General features: G+C 42.0%; 1 protein-coding gene across 4 annotated transcripts in view; it reads right to left on the reverse strand.

Moving 5' to 3' along the window:
* Positions 1-4,216: 4,216 nt before the first annotated feature.
* The window catches only part of HERC4 (HECT and RLD domain containing E3 ubiquitin protein ligase 4), a 29,658-nt gene continuing 17,461 nt past the window's right edge, over positions 4,217-16,413 (reverse strand). For 3 of the 4 annotated variants that reach the window (XM_063164188.1, XM_063164189.1, XM_063164190.1), the window contains 12 exons: positions 15,998-16,170; positions 14,939-15,055; positions 13,914-13,937; positions 13,319-13,417; positions 11,992-12,159; positions 11,752-11,895; positions 10,733-10,899; positions 9,882-9,948; positions 9,586-9,668; positions 7,131-7,314; positions 6,486-6,588; positions 4,217-5,604 (listed from right to left, as the gene is read on the reverse strand). In XM_063164188.1, the coding sequence (XP_063020258.1) occupies positions 5,396-5,604; positions 6,486-6,588; positions 7,131-7,314; positions 9,586-9,668; positions 9,882-9,948; positions 10,733-10,899; positions 11,752-11,895; positions 11,992-12,159; positions 13,319-13,417; positions 13,914-13,937; positions 14,939-15,055; positions 15,998-16,170 (1,538 nt within the window). In that variant the 3' untranslated portion in view covers positions 4,217-5,395. The remainder of the gene's footprint in view (positions 5,605-6,485; positions 6,589-7,130; positions 7,315-9,585; positions 9,669-9,881; positions 9,949-10,732; positions 10,900-11,751; positions 11,896-11,991; positions 12,160-13,318; positions 13,418-13,913; positions 13,938-14,938; positions 15,056-15,997; positions 16,171-16,413) is intronic. The other variant, XM_063164191.1, reaches the window with a different exon arrangement.

The following is a 16,413-nucleotide window of genomic DNA, read 5'->3' on the forward strand; positions in this document are numbered from 1 at the left end:
CAATATTAATGATTAATGGTTGTTTTTACCCTCACAGAGCAGGTAAACTCTGTTTCCCTACAAACCCCATGTGCCCTGGAGAGCAGCCCAGGCTCCCTGGGAGCAGCTCCTGCACCAGGATCACCCGGGACAGAGCCCTGCCCAAAGCAAATGCACCAACTACACACTCGGTTATCCTGAAAGCCACAAAGAAACACAAACTGGGAGTCCTTAGAAACAAAACACAAACACCTTTGGGTGGGATTTAGTTGTCTGGATTTAGTTGTGGGTTTTTTAACTCTGTACAATTATTATCCACCACCCTTTCCAATGGCAGAACCCTGCTCCCAAGTCCAAACCTGGGCTGGGGGGGACCCTCCTTCCTTTCCCCAGCAGGAGGGAGCCTGGATCCTAGAGAAGCTCCAGACCCTGGGTTCCAGAGACCACCCAGGGGTGCTGAATGCTGTGGAGAACTGGCTTTGGGCCCTGTGGGGCACCACCACCCTCCTGCTCCAGACTAAAACCGAGCATTCCCTGCTGGGCACTGGCAGAAATCCCTGCAGGGCCTGACCTCTGCACTCACACCTCAGCCTGCAGGGCTATTCCAGCCACCTCCTCCTCTAAAGACACTGCAGGGCTTCCTTACCTCAGCTACCCTTCCCCTCTGCTTGCTCCTGATGTCACACTGGCACCTGGTCAGGATCCCCTGACGCTGCACAGCCCCAGAGCCTGGAGATGCTGCACCCAGAGTCCTCCAACTCTGCTGGCAAGGGCTCCCACGGAGCCTCTGGGCAGGGTCAGGCCACCAAAATTTACACTGATGGCAGCTACAACTCCCACTGGAAGCTGGTGCAGCTGCAGTCTGCCAAGTGTATTCCTCCCCCCAGACATGCTTGGAAAAGGGAAGGAACCCTGACTTGTGCACTCCACTCAAGGTGAACTCTCTGTGTAACACCCATCCTTTGTCTCCTCCTGCCATGAGGCTCATGGAGGGAGGCACTGAGCACCTGCAGACATTCACTGCACAGGTGAGGATCCATCACCTGCTGCTAAAACCAGCCTGGAGCACTGGTGACATCAAGATCCCCACCAGCACTGCACACTCCAGCTACTCTGAAGTTACTAATTTGGTACTGCCTATGTGGAATGAGATTCCCAAACCTCATTTTCCTAATCTGAAACTGATGTGCCTTTGGCTGGAGAAAAATAATGACGCCAAGTACTGTCCTGGCTAATGTAAGGGGGCTCTGATGGCACCCTGGCACCTGCCACACCGGATTTTGCTGTTTTGCAGAGTCAATAGCTATGTGCAAACCCAGGAGCTCAGGCTGTTCAGATCAGCAGGGCTGGGGATGAGGTATTTCAGCACAGTTCTGTGCCTGCCATGGCCAGTGCTCCCCAGCCCCAGCTGCCCTGTGGTGAGAAGGTGACACATCTTCCTCATCCAGCACTTTGCAGCAGGGACAGGCAAAGGTTTGCAGCTACCAAGTTTCAGCATTCCCACAGAAAGGCACTCAGTGTAAGAGGTAATACCACAGAGAAAAATTCTGTGTATAGGCACAAACCGGATCCCTTCCCCAGGAAAACAAAAAACCTGAGGACTCAGTCAGGAATGATGCCTGGTGGAGCTCCTCCATGGATTAACTGTGCACGCAGAGCAGGCAAACACCCAAAGGCATTTCCTGGGGCTCTAAGGAGCTGCATTGATCTGGAGACAGCCAGTGACAGAAGATGCTCTGCACCTTTCAATGTCTAGCTGGGGTTACTGAAGCCATTGCTCCAGACCTGACCAACACCAACACAAACAGCAGACTGAAGGACCAAACCAGCAGGCTGCTATTAGTGCAGCCAAACCCCACTCTGCCCTGGCAAGTTAGAAATATCCACCTAGTAAGCAATGGGACCCTGACTCTTGTCAGGGGAAACAAGTATTTTGTTTTTCCTCTTTTATCTTCTCCCCTTCAAAAACTGAGTAAGGCAACTCCTCACAGGATACACAAGTACATAGTTCTGGCTGCTCACAGAAAGTCAACACAGCCACTCTTGAAGGTTTCAACTCTCTACCACAGCTGAACACTGTACTATTAAATGAAACCTTTTATCTACATTTATCTTAGCAGCAGAACCTCATGTGCCTTTAAGGAGCTCTCATTTACAGTGATTTACATTTGATTACATGAAGCTTCATTTATTATCAAGTTTATTGCAGCAGAGAGCAGTGCAATGAATTAAAACCCTCTTCAGAGTTGTTTATAAACATTCTTAAAGGGAACACCATAGCTCAAAGCTCTGTGATGAGTAACAGCCTCATTAACAGCAACTCCCACAAAGTGCCAAAGGACACAAACCATTGTGCTGAAGCAGGGCTCACTGCTTTAACAGCTCTGCACTGGGTTCTTACCTTGGCCCTGGAAAATGAGGGACAAACCTCTGCTGTGCCTGTAGCTCAAAAAGCCTGGGGATTCTGCCAGGCAAACTCAGCCTCCATCCCTGCACTCACGTGGAATCCAGGCCATGGCTGCACTGCTCTGGCAACAGCAAATCTCCCTCAGCAGTCACGATGGCAATGCAACTGGTCTTCTCCACTGATTATTCTGAATCTTTATCAAATGCTAATCTAATAATCAAATAAAAATACTTTAAAATTAATTATTGTAAAATGCTCCCCCTGAATCCCAAACTGCTGCCATTCCCCAGTTTGTGTTACCCTTTTAGCAGAGGTACCCAAGGTTTCCTGAGTAACAAGGTCCGAGGAAAAGGAAAGCTCTAAGCTTTCTTCACTAACATCATGGCTATTTCAGCTACACACAAAATGGGGTTTTCCCCCTTTCTTACATGTTGCACAGCACCAAATATTGTATACAAATGATACCTGATCCAAGCAAGAGAAAGCACTTCCTGCTGCCTCAGGGCACAATTCCAGCAGAGCTGTGCTGCCCAGGGCTGCTGTGACTGCCAAGGGAACACTGCAGGAAGCCTCCAACTGCCTGGCACAAGTGATGCCACCTCTGGTTATTGTTCTGGTGTCACACAGACAGCTGGGCACTGCCTCCCTGCAGAGCGACCTGACACCTGTAAGAGCACCAGGAGCATTCAGCACTGCAGGAGCCCTCTGCATTTCCTGCAGAAGTGAGTCAAACCAAGGCCAGAGCTGCAGAGAATTCTCAGGTGAGTGCTGTCCTGAGGGAAGTGGCTCCAGCCTTGCTCTGCCAGTGGGCTCTGATGTTAAATCAACCATTCCAGAACCACCACCCTCCTCCCAAACTCATGTTCCAAGAGACTAAGGAATGTGTCTGCCTCATGATGGAGAAATTTTTGCAGCTACATGAAGCACCTGGCACAGCAGTTTGGTCAGCAAGAACTGCACATCAAAAACGAAGGACATCTATGATGTTTAGTGCATCCTAAATTGGGCAAGTGAATTACAGCTTGGATTCTGCCTCTGAGCCCTCACTTACAGAATGAGGTTCCTTAGTCACCCTTCAGGTTAACACTGACATTGACTAGAAATCCAATACAGCAAAAGCCAGAGAATATCCCACAGGGAAATGAAACACATACATGTACCACTGGATTTGCATGATATGGACTAAATCACAACTGCACAGAAAGCCCTTCTTACTGAGCAAACACCAGCAGCAAAGGAAACAAGGCTCCCATGGGAAAAACCCAGCACTTGGACATGCAATAATACACAGGGGAGAAAGGAAGAAGATAATTTTACATTAGCCACTTCCTAACTTCTGAATATCTAACTTTTGGTGTTTCATAATTAAAAATGGTGGTTTGGTATTACCTGGTAAAATGACTGCATAATACCCTTTCTTCCTCTTTCTTCTCTCCTTTTCTTTCTTCCATGTACAATGAGATTAAGCTGCTTTAGTATTTACTGGTTTCTTGTTTTTTCCAAGAGGGAGGATTTCCGAGCCAGGTAACAAAAGTTGGAAAAGATGGACTATGGGCTGCATACAAAGAAATTACTAAGAGGTTACACTGTGTGAGAAAGCTGTAAAAAACAGTGTTAAGGAAAAACACTGATTTTAACTGTACTGACCTTTTTCTTTGTATTATATCAATATGTACTGCCAGCACAGAAAATGGATGTTATACAGCTTATTGCAATGACTGCATTTCCCTGCTTTTCCTAGTTGTACTCTCCAATTTAATGCACTGAAGTTCCTCTCCAGCTGAAGAACTCTGCTTGCTGCAAGCATCCGTACACATCAACCAACAAAGGTTTTCATTCAAGTCTTTTATTATAGCTTGAATTTTTTCACTGCATTTAAAAATCTAAAAAAAATAAATATTTGTTTCACAGCTGCAAGTCACATATGCATTAACACCACAAAATCTGGAATTTAACCAGAGAAGGAAAAGTCAAATCCAAAAGTGTCCAGCTAAGCACAATCGTCTCAGGGCAATTATACTAAAAATAAAATCTTAAGAAAAAAGGGAGAGGGGTGTTAAAGGTTATTTCAAATGCATTTATCTGGAAAAAAGTGAAAATTCTATTAGAAACCATAAACTACGCTTTCAGCATTTAAAAATAAACGTTTTAACCTCTTGACAGCAACAATTGGCTGGTGCACCTTTTTCTTTTCAGCTGTATTCTTGACACATGACCGCAGAGGTTTCAAATCATAAGTTAACCTCTTTTATAACTGTGTCCACTTAATTACAGAATCAGTCCTTAAAAAGAAAGCGGTGTCTCAAGTCAGCTTGTCCATCCACAGATTAAAAATGCCATTGGCTGCGGTTTTGTATCGGCACTAAGTGACTGCTTCATGGATTGTACATTGTGAGGATGAATGTCTCTTGAACAATCACTTTCATTAAGGTTCTTAAAACAAACCAGAAAAATAGATATCTTCAGAAATCAGAGTAATTACTTTTTTTTTTTTTTTTTTTGTTAAAAGCCATAAAATAAGCTCATATTCAATTACAAGCAATAGAAACCATACCGGTATTGGAACAGAACTATTTTATCACAAAAATTTATTATTTACAAAATGAAAAGGTACCAAGTGAATTTATCAGGGAAGAAGTTAAATGTTCTTACTAAGTGATTTGAAAAACTGAAGCAAGTCTCTCATGCACTCACACGCCAAATTGTTTGCTTAAGGTGAAATGTTAATTCTTGTTAGTGAAACTTGACTCCCATTCACAATACTCTCATTTTTATTGTAAGATGGCAAAATCCACATGGCTCTGTACAGGAAGGTATATGTATTAAGACAGCTCCTCAGTTTTGGAAATGATTTTTTTTGGCTCTCATGAATATCCATAGCACTGAACATTTTTTTGCAAATAATCAGTTATATTATCAACTGCATCACTTAATCCACTGAATTTACCACCACAAGAAAGACACGAAAACTCAATGATCCCACGGTACACGGAACTTTCATTGCTCAAGTTATACTAAACTGAAACCTTCATAGTGGTCTATAGCCTGGATCAACTTAGACTTCAGGGTTTCTTTATCAGTGTATTTTGGAAGATCAAGAAGATTAAAGCAAGTGTGAGCTACGGGCAGGTAATCTTCTCCCCCTCCTGTTGGCTGGATGACCAGTTTCAGACACTTCATTCCGAGGATGGGGATCCGATCGCTGCCTGTCAGAAACACTGCCAAGGAAAAACAGAGCCTTGTAATATCGAGCTGAAGACTGTCTGTGTCACTTATGCTGCTCTAATCATTGCTGGCCTTTTGTCATCATTCCAGCAATGGCCAGCTTTTCACACCAGCATTCTGTGAACTCTGGGAAACAGGGAATAATGACTCCACCCTGTCTCTACCCTCTACATCTGAGCTCATAACTGTAACACAACAAGTGATCCATAAAGGAAAGTATTTCATTTTAGCATATGAAACCAAACAGTCCTTCAAATACTATAAAGTTTTTCATGCAACAGAACCTTCTAACTTAAAATCCACTGGCTGCATCTTTACTGAGCATTTCCAAGAATCTTGTAAACACAATTAGTTTGTTCAGTAATTTATCTGAACTGGAAACTAATCTGTGATCGATTCCAAGCAAATCCTCACTCACAACAAGCTTTGATTACTTTATCACCTGTACATTACCACTTATATCAGTGTCTTGACAGATTCACAATCAGTTACTACTCCAAATTTCCATCTCTGTGCAGTGAAAAACCTGGAGGATGTGGACTATATGTCAAAGCACAGGAAAAGATATCCTAGTTACCAAATAAATGCCACCAGCAGATGAGGTTGTTGGTGTTTTGGGGGGTTGGCTTTTCTTTTTTTTAATGCTGCTCTGAGCTACTGTGATCTGTAACTACCAATCACCCAGAATGACTCAGGACACCCCCAAGAAAATCAAAGACAAGCTCACAATCATTTTTTTCTATCATGCTTTTTTTTCCCAAATAGTTAATCACATCATTACAAATACTTACACCTGCCCTCGTACAGCAACAGCCTGAAATCCCAGTGATCCTGCTCAGTTAGAAACTTCTGTGAAATAATTTCCAATACTTACACAAGAACTGCTTCTTCTTCTCCAAAGACAACTCGTGAAAAACCTCCCAGAATATTTTAATTGTAGGATGGTCTGCCCAGTATTCTCCTTTGTATTCTGTGTTCTAAAATGAGCAGGAAATGGGGTTATTGCTTGCTCACAGAACAGCTGGATAAGCTGGCAGAATGAATGCAGTTTGTGTGCAGGCACACAGCAAGTGACACACTACTACAACTTTTCTCCCTCCATTTCCTTCAGCTGCTCACTCTGAATTCAATACAGGGACAGATGCCTGTACTGCAAAGCATTTTCAATCCCAACTGAGACCAAGTCTCACTGAGCTCTGACAATCGAGAATATTTACTTTTAATAACTGTGTGCAATCACCTCGCTTTCTCATGTCTAATATGAAAGATTGTATAGTTGCCTCAGGGTTCTGTGGATTTTTCTGCCTCTCCTCTAAGTCTGATTTCCTTCAGAAATTAGATGGAAAGAGTTAAAGCAGGAAGGTAAATAATATTTTAGGATCTTCATTCACTGATGTTTCAAGGTGTCAATAAATAACAGGAATCACATTAATTAAAACAGAGCTCAAGAGGACACCTAGCTGCTTTTGCACCCTGAAATTAGAATTATACAAAAGCAAAAGCTAACTCTGGTTCTCACCTTCTCCAACTCCTTCCAGTCATAATTTGTGTTCCCAATCACCATTGCCTGCAGCTCACTGGGCTGGAAGAGCTGAAGAACTTTGCCTCCACACACTTTGTGGAAGCCTTCATGGAATGCACTGTATAGGGAAGCCACAGATGTATTGAAGATGTAATCCACATATGCATCTACAAAATCTTGCCTGTACAAAGAGAAAGAAAAATTATGTTAAGGAAATCAAGAGGAAGTAGTACAGGTCATCCTTTTACCAGTAAACCAGTGGCCATTTCTGTACAGAACAGACAATGAAGCAACCAGGAGCCCAACACATTGTATTGCCTGCTTTATGTAACAACCACAGTGAAGATAAAATGGCACATGAATGTATTTCCCAACACACCCCCAAAGGCAGTCTGCAACACAAAAGCAGGAACATTTAATGTTATATACCTCAGGCACTACAAACACCTCCCTTGTGTGCACTGCAGTGAACTGGACTCAGTGGCAACAAGCTGGAAGGCCTGAATTCCAGGGAGTGTCCTGAAAGCCACTAATCAAACTCACTGCTCCATTTTTTTAAATTAAAAAGATTACCATATTTGCACTAAAAATGCAAATCGACTTCAAAAGGACATTTGAGTCTTGCACAGCAAAAAGACCAGTGCCAAGGAGCTGGGATAGTGAGGAACAGATGGGCTGTTATCTGTGCTTGGTACAAGGAGTTCTCAGATCCTGCTGGAAACATCTCCAGCAGCACTGAAGGGAGATCTGAAACTCCTTGGTGTGATACAGCATTTATGGTGGTTTCTGAATCAATGCCAGTGCACAGTGCTTAGTTTCTGCACTGGCAGTGCCCTCGGCTGCACATTACAGCCATCCCACCAACACATGTTCACTGTGCAGACAGAATGCATTCCAACACCACCCCCAGCCCCTGAGCAACACCACCAGCAGTTTACAGACTCACACAAACACATTTAGATGATGTGTTTACTGCAGCTGCTGCACTGAAAATGCTGGAGATGACCAAAGTGGAGATCCACACTGCTCCCCTTCAGCACTCCATGAGATCTCCTTATCCATGGAGGGCAGGTAACTTGTGTAACACTAACAGTGCAAGGATGCTCCAGGGAAAAGTCACAGTGATAAACTAATTTATATTATAAAATTAACTGAAGCATCAGGGAATATTTAGAGCTTGAGAAAGAGGAATTCTTCATTACTGCAAGACAATGTGTGGTAGCAATGCAGAAGGCATTCCATAGGCACCTTGAAACCCTTCCCATAACTCAATTTTACAGTCTCTTAGTGACAGAACATCAAACCTACACCAGAGAACTGCAGAGCTGCAGTGTTTTCCCTGTGCATTAAATTCCATTCAATTCTTTCCATTCAATTCTCCCTTTTGCCTGGGAGAAGTACAAGCACAGAGAATTCATAAAGATCACAGAACAGACTGGAAAATTCTGCAAAAAGGGGACAAAAGCACCAGCAGGTATGTTCTGCCTATCTTCCAGGAGCAGAAAGGGAACAAAGGGCAGGAAAGACTGTTTTTATAAATAAAAGTTACAGAATCCTTGACTGAGGAAAAAACCCTCCTGTGACTCCTCTTCTGACAACAACACTGGATTAACTTATTTAATGTTATCTACTCCACAAAGGGAAGACTGCACTGAAATCATACTCATGTATGAATGAGGAGTTGTAATAATGGCCCTCAAGTCAGAGTTCTCATCATTACTGAATTTCAGTGATATGCAGCTTCCTGCAGTGATGCCTTAAGGCTTCAGCTTTTATTTTTTCACATCCTGCACTGCATTAGTGCACAACTCTGAACTCCATACACAGTGTTAGTGAACTCCCTTCACATTTATTTAGACAAAACAATCCCTCTGGGCCTGTGACCCAAAGACAGCCTCAGGCCCCAAAAAGTACAAACAACAGTGAACTGGGGGGCAGCAACCTAGGGGAACGTGACTTCATTGCCTGAGGCTGCAATTGGAGCTTTAACCCCTCATGTGCAAACAGACCAAACTGATCTCTGTCTGAAAAACTGGTGACCATTGTCCAGCTTGGGTGCAGCCTCTGGAAGGCTTCTGGCTGCCCAGGCCTTGAATAAATACCCACATTACTCCCCTAACTTTGTCTAGCCTCTGGCCTAGGCAGGCACTCCAAGGCATCACCAGCACCTCCAACATTTTTAATCTTATAAAATCTTATAACTGGGCTTGAAGGTGACCTCTGGAGATCCAGTCCAGCCTCCTGCCACGGGCAGGGACATCTTCAAGCAGAGCAGGCTGGTCCAAGCCCTGTCCACCCCCAGGGATGGGGCACAGCCTGTCTGTGTCAATACAGGACAACAGCAGAGAAGAGCTTGGGCAAACAGCCAGAGCAGCTTTGCCTCCCACAGCAGTGTCAGAGCCCAGCAAAGGGCATTCACAGCAGCCCAGCAACACCAACCCACACAACTCACCTATTTTGTTTGACTACAGGAATGTCAGCACCTTTAGGAACAAGCTCCTTAATTTCTGTTGTACCAAAGTTTTCCACAGTGATCTATTTGAAACAAACAAAAATTGTGCAAATCTTATTTATGGCATAAATACTTCTTCCCATCACTTAGTGAACAGCAAGATGAATGGCAGACACAGGAGCTAAACCCCATGGGAATCAGCTGCTGATGCTTTTGTTCAAACACTCCATCAGAGGCAATTACAATAGATGGTGTGAGCTTGGCAAGACATACTTCAAACACTACAGAAAACTTACAGTAAAATTAAGACAAAATGCTTCTTCTATGTCATCCTCTGGATAGTCCAGTAGCTGTTGCATTCCCCTGCAAAATAAGTTACAAAATACTTGCACCAGGGGAAAGAAAAATGAATTTATTTTGAAGTGTTCTTTATGCTTTGATAATTCAAATTTTAAAAGTATCTTTCTACTGTTATTTCATTCATTATCTTATTGACTTGCAACTTGTGCAGTGCTGGGAAATTCCAAGCAATCATTTCATTTTGGTTATCCCATGGGGTGAAGAGAGAACATTCCTGCCCCAAGACTTCAGCTAAGGGGTTCCCAAAGCAGAGGCACCTGGTAATTAAAAACCACTGGCTGGCTCTTCCATTAACACCTTTGATTTCTCCTTGAATCTATGAAAACTTTGCCATCCACAACACTGAGGCAAGCAAGCAGCCTCTTCTGTTCATTTGAGCCTCCTACCTGCTAGTCAGTCCTATTCAAATCCCTGGTCAAAAGTAAATATTTAGCATGCATTTGTTCCTGAAATAAGCAAAAATATTTCCTTGATGGATTTAATTTAGGAATGAAACTATGTTCACATTTAGGCTTATAAAATTAGTGGCTAAAGCTCGAGGGGTTTGAATTTCAAAGGGTTTTTTTCCCCCTAAAATTCCTGTAGGATCATAAAACAGAAGAGACAATCACTAACACCAGGCACTGGGACACAGGTGTTTATTACATTTACACCAAATGACACAGTGGCTGCAATTTACTCTGAGCTGTTTTCCCAGTGACTGTGGAAAGGAAATGTAATGTTCCTAGAGGAAAATGCTGATTTCAAAATTAATTTCTACCAACACCCGTTTTTCTTTCTTGCTTACCTGCCAACATCTGGCATCAATTCTTTTAAGTCATCCAGGGATGGTTTCTGATTCAATAGCTTTTTGTACAAAGCCAGAGGAAAATGAAGGTCTACAATAGTAAAATTATATATTGCTAGCCCACAGACAACACCAATCAAATGAAACAAGTCACTGTCTTCAAAGGTCTAAGAACAGAAAACAGACAAAATGGTTTAAAATAAAGAAGTTATTTTAACCTTGCAGAGTGCAGGAAGAAATGTACAGTACAGTATAATCTGAGTGAATTTAATTCATATTTTCTTTAAATATGTAAGTACCAAGGAAAACACAATAAAGTTTAACCAGCTGAGACTGAAATCCAAGGGAACAGAATCCTTTCTACTTAAAATGAAAAAGGCTGAGCTGCAACATATCCTGTGTCACAGGGGACCCAGACTGCACTAAGGTTCTGCTTTTGTCAGTCACTTCCTATTGCACTGCTCAGTGATTTAAGATGTCAATTTTAAAACAAATTATTCTGGGGAGGAAGAGGGAGGAGTTCACTATTGAAACCCTCAGAATTAATTACCAAGGCTTTAAGCACAACTGTGGGAATGTAAATATTCAGGTATTTGGGATCCAGCCACCCCAGTCAGTGTTCTTTGAAAGATGATTTAAAAGTCAGGGATCAAACCTTCCAATAAAGTACAACTCCATGAGCACCCATCACCCATAAATGCAAGTGCACACAGGGAGCCCTGTTCAACAGGCCACCCCCAGAATTTGTCTCTGCACCCTGACTTCCTGACCCTGCCCTTGGAATCAGTTTGTTCTGGTTACTTCTTCCTAAAAATCTGGAGGGCTTGGGGACAACCAGTAAGGAGTAAACAAGGAATGAGGGAAGTTTTGATCTAACAATGGCCAAAGAAATTTAACTTTTTTGAGAACACTTGCTTCAGCTCCTACTCATGAAATAAAACCACCACCAACTACAATGTTCATATATTATTAATATAAATCCTGTAAATTAAAATGAGTGAATACAGACCACAGCCTACCTTATCAGAGAACCAGATCAGCCTGGACTCCTCGTAGTACCTGAACATTCCATACTTGGGATCTAGCAACTCCCTCATGATGAGCAAGAAAAACTCTTTGCGAACGCCTCCAGCATCGACGGCTTCCTCCCCTACAAAAATGACCTGAAACACACACCCCAGTGAGCACTGCACTGCAGACAGAGTGTCCAAAGATGCCCCAAAGCATCCTGCAGCACCCTGAGCAGTGTCCTGGGATACCTTGAGGGGCTTCTTGTAGTCCACGTTCTTTGTTTTCCGGAGCACCTCCACGGCGTCGCCCACGATGTTGTCCCTCCGCACCATCACTATCAGGCAGGGGTTCACAGACTCAAACACTGGCAGGAAGAGAGAAGACAGATTCTGCCTGTGGGCCTGATCCACAGCCATCTGCAGGAAAACAAAGTGAAAAGCTCCTGTCAGGACCACCTGGCCAGCAGTCTTGTCTGCAGAATGCAGACGGCAATAACTACTGAATTCGCCCAACTTTTCTCTGCATTCCTTTTATCTCAGCAAGTATTTGACTTTAGGAAATATTTTTCCTTTACCCATTGCTCCCAGGGAAGTGTAAGAACTCAGGTTTTAACATTCCAAAGGAAGCAAAAAGATCCTGCATTCCATCTAATGAAGAGTAGCTGTTTAATATAAATCTGGCATGAAACCAAACATACATTAAAAACTAACTCACAGCATGAAAAGCAATTCATTTAACTTGCATGATAATTTCTGTATTAAAATTGTTTGAAAAAGAAAATGCTGTTGCAAATGTTCTGAATACGACAGAGAACTCTTGAGAGTTTGTGTGTTTTAATGCTATTTAATATTATTAATAGAAACATTCAATGTGAACATTTCCCTGAATCCATCAAATGTTGGTTACTGACTGTGCACATCCATTTTTAAAGGCACATAAAGGACATTTATTATTAATTAGCAAGGTAATATTTTCCTACACAAGCCCATTACCTGAGCATGACTTCCATCATCTGGTTATTTTCAGAGTCAGATCAATGACCAAGGTAATATTCCAAGTCTGCTCATATGGGAGGTGGGGTTGTTCCCTGGTTGTGGGAGCTGCTGGGGGTTTTATGTTTGTTGCTTTGTTTGGGTTGTGGGTTTGGGGTTTTTGTACCTATACTGTGGGTTGATAACACATAAAAAAACCAATCTCACTACTGAAAGGAAAAGAAGTTCCTTGGAAATGTATGGCAAGTACAAAACAGTCTAATTTCAATGTGATCCCAACCCCACTACCCTCTATTGTGTGCACACCCTGAAATTAAAACTAGATCCTTGATTTTTAGGGGGGAGAAATAGCACAGAGTTAAAAAAAACAAAACACCACAAAAAGCCAACGACAAAAAACACAAACAAAAACCAACAAAAACCCACAAACAAACAAAAAAAACCAAACAAACAAACCACAAAAAAAAACCCCAAACAACACCACCAACCAGCCAAACAAAAAAATACAACAGGAACCCCCAGGGTCCCCAACTCAGGGAAAAAAAAAGAATGAATCTGAACCATTAAAAACAGAGCCTCCTACCTGCATCTGTATGATTGCATCGGTTTGCAAGAGAGTTGTCTTTGCCTGGGCATCAAATACAAATGGGTATGTGCAAATTATAACAGGAACCTCTGTTAACTGCAATGAGAAGAACCATGTCATAGCTCAGCTCATTCAAAAGCCACAATCCTGGTTAAAAAAACCACAGTAGCACTCATTTAATAGATCTATTTTACTGGAAAGAGAACTCAACCCTGACTTATTATCAATGCAGAACCAAAGCATCTAAGGAACATGAAGTAGATTTTTAATTGTTTAGTACTTCAGCCAAAAACAAACAAAAAAAAACCCCAACAAAACTCAATCAAGCAAGGCACAAACAACACTCTCACTTAGCACATTTTTACTTCAGAACTGTTATTGCAGCTAGTGGGCACAGAAGTAACCCTTTTTTCCAACTGCTGTTCCAAATTTGCAATAGAGACAATTACATATTTTTACACCACAAGATTTTTTTCAGATTACAGCCATGGCTAATTTGAAGCTTTACTCCCAACAGAACACAGCAGACAATCCTTAACGTTTCTGATTTCCTTACATTCTTCCAAAGAAATCAGACTGCATCCAATCTTACCTCAGTTAATCCATGGTTGACATCCTATGACAGCATTTGCACAAAGGTAGCAACAATTAAGATGAAAAAGCAGCATTAGTGTCTGCATTAATTACTCATCTCTGATGTAGAATTCAAAAAATATTTATTTACTGCTTCCCCCCAAGAGAAGGTTTACTGAGAAATAAACATTAACCATAAACATTCTAATTCATTTATTAAATACAAGCTTGTCTTTCAACACCCTGTTTATCAGTCTTTAAAAACAGGGCTGCTAAAGTACCATGTTTGCTTGGATGCACAAAATTACACACTTAAAATGTTTACTTCCACCACACATTAATTAATGACATCTGCTGGTACTGTTGTAAAATAATAAAATATGGGTGGCTAGAGAAAACTTATTAAATTACTTACAATATTCTTTCAAAGCTAAAGTCAAGGAACTGTGCAAAAACCTATCCAACTCACTAATTGTCTGCACAGTCATTAATTTGCTCCCACTTATCACTCTTCTGTGTTTACAGATGCAGGAATTAATTATCTCAGTTGTGGCTGCTAAACTCCAAGTAGGAAATTCCATCAGTTATCTGCCCCTGCAGCTCCTGCTGCACTCATTACCCAAGAGAGCTGCAGCCTGCTCACTCACTGGACCTGTCTAATGTGGCAATGCAGATTATTCTGCATGTTTTCCTACTGTGGATTCTTACATTCCCAACGTTTTTGACATAGCAAGTGTTCAGTGAGAGCAATTCTGAATCACATTTTAACTGACGGATTCAAATACTGAGCAGTGTCAGTCCTAGGAATGACACCCCAGGAGAAAAACACCTTCTCAACAATTTCTCTTTAGCCAGCACCTGAGACCAGTCTGCTCAGCACTGCTCATCTCTGAAGGTATTTGTATGAAAAAAAAATTTTAAAAAATTATGAAAAAAAATCCCCAGGCTTAGAGAATCTACTGGTTTCTTTAAAGGGATAAAACAAACACAAAACATGGGAAGAAAACACCCACAAAAACCCAAATAAAACTCAACACAACTTACCATTCCCAACACCTGCTGCTGGAACCAGTTGGCATAGTCATTTCTGATATCTATCAAATCTTGTATCTCATGAATGTAAAATCTGTCATACTGTATAACTTGTCCTCTTTCATTTACCTAAGGAAGTGCAATTTATTTTTTATTAGCTTTCAAAGGGATATTTTTCCATGTTTTTCAAGCATTTCATACATCAGCCACAGATACCCAGCTACCAAAAAAAATCTAGAAAAACAACAGTGCCTACAAGAAAGCAAAAAACAATGTTAAAAACATGGATACAGGGACTATTCAAAATCCCATCAAAGAGTGAAGGAAAATACAATGAACTGCACTACAGTTATTGCATAACAGGGCTGCCACTCTGAAACACCTCAGAGGAACAGTGATAGTACACACATTCATGTGCACAAGGGAATAAATAATAACCTGTATTCACACAGGTTAAAGAATTATGATTCAATAACTCTAGTCTTAGTTATAATATGGACACTATCACCTGTGAGCAGAGGAACAGTTTCCATCTAAAAACAATAAGCTTAAAAAAAGAGAGATGTGGGAAAAGTAACTTTGTACAGAGGCTTGTCTCTACAGTACAATTTTAATCCAGAAGCATCCCCATTTTCCTCATACACACTTCTTTTCCCAAGCACTGCTAACTGGCAAGGCAGCAAGTTTATCCTGCCTTTATACTCAGATAATCTAAGCCTACTTTTCACAAATACCTCCCACATCCCCCTCCAAACCACCAGATACTCAATATCTGCAAAATACCCCAGAGCTGCCACCCCCTTCCCCCCCTCTCACTTTAATCCACACAGAAGCAAAGGACTGGGTAACTCTGTGTTCCCAAAAACCAGTTAATTCCATCACCATCCTGTCAGGCTGGAACCCAGAATCCCAATGATTCATAGGTCCAGATGGAAGAGCTACAGATATTTCTGTAGGTGCAATTCTGATCCCTCACACTGATCAGTAACTTAGCTTCCACCAAGTGCCCAGCACAGAGATGCTGACCAAGCCAAGCAGCCCAGGAGCTGCTCAGAAACACCACAAACTTACCCTGTGCAGGATTTCCAGAACTCTGAAGGCTGTGTGGAGGAAATTGGTGAGTATTCTCCTGTCAGAAGGGGGAATGCCCATCTTGCACACCTTCAAAAGGTGCACCACGACATCCTTGTAGAGTTCCACTATCTTGAGGAACAAGGGAGGCTCAAGCACAGACCACCAATTTTCTGTCAACACATGGTGAACACAAATTTAGTACTTGTCACTGCCACACACTGTTATGTTATCTCTTAACTAACAAACATGTCTGGCTAGAAAGCACAAGCATCACTTATTGCAGACTCTGAAAAGAAAGCTGCAGCACAACAAATGTGCTATTGCTACACATCAAATCTAAGTCCCCTCAAGTCGGCTCATCCAGACAGTGTCACAATGTAACATTTGATAAGAAAAGATGGATCAAAACCTGA

This window comes from Melospiza melodia, chromosome 9 (genome assembly GCF_035770615.1).
Source record: "Melospiza melodia melodia isolate bMelMel2 chromosome 9, bMelMel2.pri, whole genome shotgun sequence".
Taxonomy (NCBI): domain Eukaryota; kingdom Metazoa; phylum Chordata; class Aves; order Passeriformes; family Passerellidae; genus Melospiza; species Melospiza melodia.